A 7609-nucleotide genomic window follows, 5' to 3' on the forward strand; every position below is an offset into this window, starting at 1 on the left:
GGGCACCAACCAAAAACTACTGCGTAGAATTAATTGGAATTTTTCACACACAAGCCTTGCTATATGAGCTCTCAAAGCATATAAAAATTATACGGCTTAAATGTGAAGTTGGGTGCAAAAGAATACAATTAAATCCTCTGTCTGGAAAAAACGAAATGACTTTCCGAACAACCCTATATATGGAGAATAGGGCATGATTATGCAGGAACGATTGCATTAAAAGAAAAAGTACAGTAGTAGTTAGCTCTTTATGGGGTTGAAGTATAGGTTTGGAAGGAACAGAAGCAGGTGTAAAACATTTACAAGAAATATATAAAGTGGCTGTTGCGTTTGGATGGATATACGCCAGATTATGTTGTACGGAGGGAATTAAAATGGGGGAAAATGGTAGAGGAAACCAGAAAAAGGATGGTACAATACGAAATAAAACTTGAAAAGCTTATAGATGGGGATATAAGAAAAGAATTATGGAGAAAAAGGATTTTAAATATTGGGATAAAATCCAGGTATGATAAAGAAAGGGATGGTGCATTAGACGATTTAAATTTGAGTCAGGAGCAACTGAATGAATGGAGCGAAATGGGGGTAAGTGTTGAAGATATGGTGAGAATAAGATGTAAAGAGATAATAAGGGCAAAAGACCTAAGAAGTATTGATAAGTCGAGATATGTGGAATGTCTAAAGGTGTTGCTATGGGAGCATTGGCAGGGAGACCTTTTGCCAGACTATCTGAATAGAACGAAGGATGTGGAAATATTTGCAAGGTTTAGAGTAGGAAATGAATGTAGAAAATGTAAATATTGGATGAAAGAAGAAATGATATGTAGAATATATGAAAGTGGAGATGAAACAATGATGCATGTGGTGGGAGGATGTGAGGAAAGTAAAGAGTTAGATGCATGTAAGGAGATATTAAGTGGGAGTGGCGATGGTCTGATCCTGCTTAAAAAAGAAAGGGTTCAGTTTAGTTGAAGAAACGGAGGAGTGCAATAGATTAATTAATATTAGTAGAATAAATGGCATATATATGTATGTGTGTATGAATATGTGTATGTATGTGATACGTTATTCGATAAGTAAGATTCGATTAGTTTTTTTTTATTATTTAAGGTAAGTTAACTTTCTTATTGTGATTGTCGTGTATGAATGAAGGCTTAGTTTGATAAGAATTGTACGTATTGTATAAATAACTTTACGTTGAAATGTATTACGTACTACTACTACTAGTGGTAAATAGTAGGCGAATTTCGCTTCAATATACTATTATGTATAACGGTACATTTTCAGGACGAAGTAAAATCAAGTTTAAAAAAGTGATACTGACTGATGATCAACGCACATCTGAAATTAATAGGTCGATTTGAATGAAATTATGGCAGCATATTCTGACTATTCTGATAAGATCCGACTGCTGATTTTTGCAGATATCTGTTTTTTTAATGAAACTTAATTCAAAGGTCATTTGAAGGAAAATGATGTTAAAAGTGTAAAACCGATGGCTGCCAAGTGTAAACAGGTGTTATCAATTATTTACACTCATCGTGTTTTTTAAGAAAATTTTATATTGAATTAATGTTTGATTATGTCGGTTTTCGTTAGTAAAGCGGGGTGGGGGGGGGCAACTTGCGGCTCTTTGAAAGATTATTTGTGGCTCTCGATAAATGTAGTTTCATTTTTATGTTATTATATTTTAAAAAATTATTATCATTCCGCATGTGTTTTAAATTACTGACAACAAATACGAAAGACTAAGTGCAACGTTGTAACAAATTTCATTTCCGACTTGAAACATTTTAAATCGTCTCTTGATTTTTTTCTGAATCCATTTGAAATTAACATAATTTCAAGGTGAGTTTTCCATTTCCAATATAATTATGACCCAAAAAGTATCTGGAGAATTAGAATTAATTGAGATGCAAGAAGATCAAGCTCTGCAATTAAAAATAAGTCGACGCCGATTACTGAATTTTGGAAATTTGTACCAGAATTAAAAAATACTGCTTGGCGAATTATTTCAATATTCGGAACAACGTATTTATGTGAATCATTTTATTCCAATTTAAAATTCCTGAAATCCAAACATCGATCAGCATCAACTAATCAGCATGTGAAAGAATTACTAAGAAGTGCTGTCACCAATTATGCACTAAATTTTAAAGAATTATTACGAGAACTAAAAGAAATGTGTTTAATTTTTAATATCTAAAAATTCAATACACATATTTTACACCTTTATTTAGTTAGAAACGGTTCTTCTTTGGCCTAATTAAAAGGATAATACTTCATTCTCATCACAACCCTACTTTAAGAATATATTTACGAAAACATTTTCGTGAAACTTACATCCCACACTCTTTATTTCATAGACTGGTAATTAAAGTATTACGTCTACCGGTTTTGCAAATTTATAGTAACTCTTTGACTCTTTTGGCCGACCTGAAATATTACCGCGGACATTAATTAGTATTACCGGATCTGCCATATTATTTTACGATACCCGCAATTGTAGACTTAGGGATAAATACATCAGTTGCTATAAGTACCGAAGGGACAAATACATCAGTTGCTATAAGTACTGATTTGCCTTTGAAAAATTGCAGGATAATAATTTTCCTCAATGATTTGGAATGAGCTGTTGGACTCTGTCCGCAACAACTCAAATTTGCTCCAAAGGGTCGTAACTGGTGACGAATCATGGGTTTATCGTTATGACGTGGAAATTAAAGCTCCATCATCCCAATGGAAGCTGCCGCGCGAGCCAAGACCAAAAAAAGCGCGTCAAGTTAGATCGAATGTGAAGGTTTTGCTTACAGTTTTCTTCGATTTCAGGGCCATGGTATATCATGAGTTCTTGTCACAGGGTAGAACGGTTAATAAGGAATATTAATTGCAAGTAATGCGTAATTTGAGCGAAGCAATTCACCAAAAACGCCCGGATTTGTGAAAGAACAAAAATTGGCTTTTGCACCATGATAACGCCCCTGCTCACATCGTTGTTTGTGCGCGAATTTTTATCCAAAAACAACACACTAATAATGCCGCAGCCACCGTATTTCCTAGATCTGCACCCCTTTGCGACTTTTTCTTATTCCCGAAACTGAAGAGGCTCACGAAAGGACGACGCTACCCTACGATTGAGGGGATAAAGACGGCATCGAAGGAGGAGCTGAACAAGATCATAAAAAAAGGTTTTCTGAAGTGCTTCGAGGATTGGAAAAAACGTTGGCACAAGTGTATAATATCTGGTGGGGATTAGTTTGAAGGGAACAAAATAAATACATAATTTTTGAAAAACACAAAATTCGCGATACTTTTAAAGAGACCTCGTACATAAAAGCGGTTTTAAATGATATCGTAACAAATACGTACTTTCTGTTTCATTGTCAGTCTTGCTTGCAATAGACCCATATGATGCATAGATCCATACGTACCTAGACGAAAATAAACAAAGTGCCAATGTTTTAATATAATTTAATTTGTAAAAAGAGTAAAAGCCATTCGGTAAATAATAGAAAACATTGACATAAAACGACTCTCAAGACGGGCACGCTCCACAGGCAAAAATTTACATATGTATAAACAACCAACCGATGACGGTGGTCGTTTAGAGGGTCAATTAATATACGAGATGTTCTGCACATCGTGCGAATGTTTAGTACTATCGTAAACGGTATCATCAGTAAATACATCCACATTGCAAAGGCAATTAGGATTGTCACAGCGGGCTATTCTCTCTTCTGGAACCTCCGCTGCGGCGGCATTGGTGTTGCTGTTGTGCGAATTCTCCAATGTTTGCTGTTGAGGACGAGCTTCTGAAAACATACACGTTAATGAAATTGTTAAGAGCCATGCTAAAGGCCCATGGTGAGGTCATAATCATCCACGTATACACCCACGCAGAATCCAGAACAAAAGAATTACGAGAAAGCTTGAGAAGTACTTTGATGCTTTAGTGGAAAAGCTTGAGAACATTCCATAACGATATATGGGGCTGACATATTTAAAAAGTCGCACCTAAATAACTACGGGAAAGGCATACATCAAAAAAATGTCTGCAAAAGTTTTATAACTTTAAGAGGACTTTGACGGATGACCTTGAATTTGATCTTAATGTCTACTATCAAGACTATTTCAGAGTAATCAGTTTTTTTAATAGAAGCTCTTATTTTTTATTCCGAATTCAGAAAGTACCACAAATTCTACGTTCAGATATAATTTAATATTTACAGTGGAAATTTAAGGTAATTTAAGGACATTTTAAGGTAAAACTGTCAACAAAACAGAGTTCAAGGTTATTTTAGGGTAAGCATAGTTTTATGTTTGTTTTATTTAATGCTTAAATATAATGGTTATAATGTTGATCTAAATGGAGCTTTTGTGAGAGATATATCGATTGATATGCATAATCATGTGGCGACCCTGAGTCTTATCCTGGAAGAAAAAGTAGAGCTTATTTTGGGGTGGGAAGCTTATAAATCGTCTAAAAAGTATCACGCATTAATTTTGTTTTCTAGAGTTTGAGGTATGGACATCGGGATGAATCCATGAAATTAGTCGCCGAAAAATAGATGCTAGTTAAATATTTTACAGTAAAATGACCTTAAATTAGCATAAATTTCCATTATAACAAATTATATATGAACCGACCAATCTTAAATTAAAAATTCTGAAAAAGAGGGAAGTTTAGAGCACGTCTTGACTTAGAAAAGTTAAAATGTACCGAAACGCGGAACAGGCTAGGTACAAGGACAGAAGAAATACTAAAGGAGGCGGGAGAAATGAATGACAGAGACATAGAGACAGAATGGAACTACATTAAAACGTGCCTAAAGTTTGCAGCGGCAGATATACTACGTCTTAAACCAAACAAAAGTAGGAAACCCTGGATGGATACCAATCTAGATTGTAGGATTAATTGAAGAAAGGTGGAAATACAAAAACATGACAGACGAAGAAGAGCAAAAAAGGTATAAGTCTATAAAGTAGGAAATAATTAGGAAGTGTAGGGCAGCTAAAGAACAGTGGATTGATATGGGATGTAAAGAAGTAGAAGAAAAGTTTAAAGTAGATAAAACGGATGAGGCGTATAATATAATTAAAATAAAAGTAGGGTACAGTAGTAATAATATTAGAAANATTTATTGATAAACAGAGTAAATGTTTACATTTTGTATTGGCTGTTATTATTTGAATGAAAGATGTTTCCAAATTGATTGTTAGCAAATAAGAAAATATTTGCAGAGGTGTTAAAGTGTGTCATTAACAGATTACCTGATCTGGACGGAAGTTACAGGTGCACGGAGTCAATTGAACAACCACATGAAATGAGCTTTTTGTTTCATAAATGCTGAAAATGTTCAATAGCTGTTATACATTAATGTTATTAGTGTTAGATAAAACTCCTTTTCCAGACATTATACAGAAATATGTATTCATGAGAAACAACGTATCTGTTCAAGTAAAATATGCAGAGAAGCAAAGTTTTATGTAGAGCTTTCGCAATGTTGAATATGGATGCGTTCAAAAGTCCATTTTATTTGCCAGTCTAAGGAATCTGAGCATAAATAGCGATACATCTGTCTTCTATTGTAAGAACAAGAAATATATTTCAATGGAGGTATAGTGCAAAATTGCGGACAAATCTGAAAAGTGTATGGGATATGATATTGCTTGTTGAAGGCAGGGTGCCGCCGGAATATATATACGCTCCGCTTCACAATTTCTTTGATTTTTAAGATTCAAAATCTTTCCGTTTGCAATCTTCGTCTTTTCCTTCTTTTGTCAGGAAACAGAATTTTTCCGAGAAATACAGAATGACCAGGAAAATTTCCGCGAGGCAACTGTAGTGATAGATATACTTGGAGGCACCTCAACTCCATTCTAAATAATTGATGCACCTTTTTCGTCATATGTGGTATTTAATCCTATACTTTAACTTCCGTCTAAACGAAATAACAATATCCACTCTTAATGACATTTGTTCTCCGAAGACTTACATTAATGGACATATACAGGGTGCTTTTAATATTGGATGATGTAAATATGTATTTTCATTTCTCATAATTCCATTCGAAATAAAGCAAAAGTAAATGTATGTTACCTTTATCTAAGTGCTAACTTAAGGCAATTACATTCGTACAATAAAATTGCTGTTGCATCTAATAATAATTACCCTGATTACCCCTAAGGTAATTGAAACGATAGATTTGTTTGTTTTGCATAATAGTTACCGACACCAAAAAGTGAAGTAGTTAAGTAATAAAAACTAAGCAGAATGTCTTTAACTGTTACTTTATGTCAAGGTGGAAAAGAATTGGAGATTTTTGGGTAATTATACACTTTCAGGGTCACCTGGTCGTTTGACCATTAAAGATCGAAAGATGGATTCTATTTTACGGCTGACTGATAAAAAAATAGTAAAGATATGGGAATTCAAGATTTCTAATAGTTTTATGGCTTTAAGTGGTCAAAAATCTGAATTTTTTTAAATATTTAATAAAAAAAATTCTCGTCATCAAGTTCTTCTATTTTCATGTATTCTGCATGAAAGAACTAACAATTACAAAAATTAAAAAAGTTGATTTTTTCGCGTTTTTACAGCTTAAAATAGAAATGCTGTTTAATAAGCATTGTTCAGTAACACTGATCCAATTTTTTCAACTGAATAAAACTGATTCATTCTCAAAAACTGTTTTTTTCATGCTCTATTAACACATGGTTCTCCCCCGCAACCATCTGTCACTATTCTACTGCCTATTATTTCATCTTATCTGCTGGAAATTATAAAAATATAAACACTTGTTTTATTTACAAAAGAAAACAATTATTAGATAAATATAGATTTTTTCAATTCCCGTATTTTTTTTTTCATAAATCCGCTGTAACATTTTGAGGTCAGAATCATGAAGGAACATCCATTTATCGATTTTTTATGACCAAAACACCAGGTGACCGTGAAAGTGTACAATTACCGATTTTTAGATGGATATGTATATAAAAAATAATAGTATTCAAGAATAAAAGAGAACTGCCAGAAAAGGTGAAAAATTATGGAATTCTCATAAAATGAAATAAATAGATTAAATGCGTACCATATAGGTACTGTAATTTAGTATTGTAGTAGTTTAGTATATTTAGTTTTGGTTGAGTTATTATTTGAATGTGAGTTACGGTGTTTTCAAATACATTATTAGAAGTTAAGAAAATACAGACGGGAGTTAAGGTGTGTAATTAACGGTGTAGGTACCTGATTTAGAAAGGAGATAAGATACACCTACTTCAATTAGGTATATCAAAACAACAAATCTTGACCTTACTCGTCATAGTTCTTTTTGTTATAAACATGTCATAATTTATTGAAAGCTTTTTCTTCATTTTTGTTAGCAAAAAGTGCTGGTAAATAAACCAACAAACAATCATTCAATAAGGGTCATGGCGGTTATGGTACCTTATAAAATTTTAGTTCTATTTTCTAATGGTTGCTTCATCTTGTTAGACACAAGTAGATATATCCTGTTGTCAATGTTTTTTATTGTCAATTTTTATATCTATATAAATAATTTTTAAAATATCGGAAAAATTCACGGAAAAAAATTGTTTCCGGCCTGAC

At 33.2% G+C, this 7609-nt stretch overlaps 2 protein-coding genes across 6 annotated transcripts in view; one reads left to right on the forward strand and one right to left on the reverse strand.

Moving 5' to 3' along the window:
- LOC108741450 (gamma-aminobutyric acid receptor alpha-like) overlaps positions 1 to 7609 on the forward strand; it is an 87428-nt gene that overhangs the window by 29857 nt on the left and 49962 nt on the right. The gene's annotated exons all lie outside the window — the stretch shown is intronic.
- The window catches only part of LOC108741457 (putative RNA exonuclease pqe-1), a 29427-nt gene continuing 25273 nt past the window's right edge, over positions 3456 to 7609 (reverse strand). For all 5 annotated transcript variants that reach the window (XR_001938504.1, XM_018476278.2, XM_018476279.1 and 2 more), the window contains one exon: positions 3456 to 3812. Coding sequence is in view for 4 of the 5 variants with exons in the window: in XM_018476278.2 (XP_018331780.1) it covers positions 3613 to 3812 (200 nt within the window). In the remaining variant the exon portion in view is untranslated. The remainder of the gene's footprint in view (positions 3813 to 7609) is intronic.

The sequence above is a fragment of the Agrilus planipennis genome, unplaced genomic scaffold (assembly GCF_000699045.2).
Source record: "Agrilus planipennis isolate EAB-ADULT unplaced genomic scaffold, Apla_2.0 scaffold278, whole genome shotgun sequence".
NCBI lineage: Eukaryota > Metazoa > Arthropoda > Insecta > Coleoptera > Buprestidae > Agrilus > Agrilus planipennis.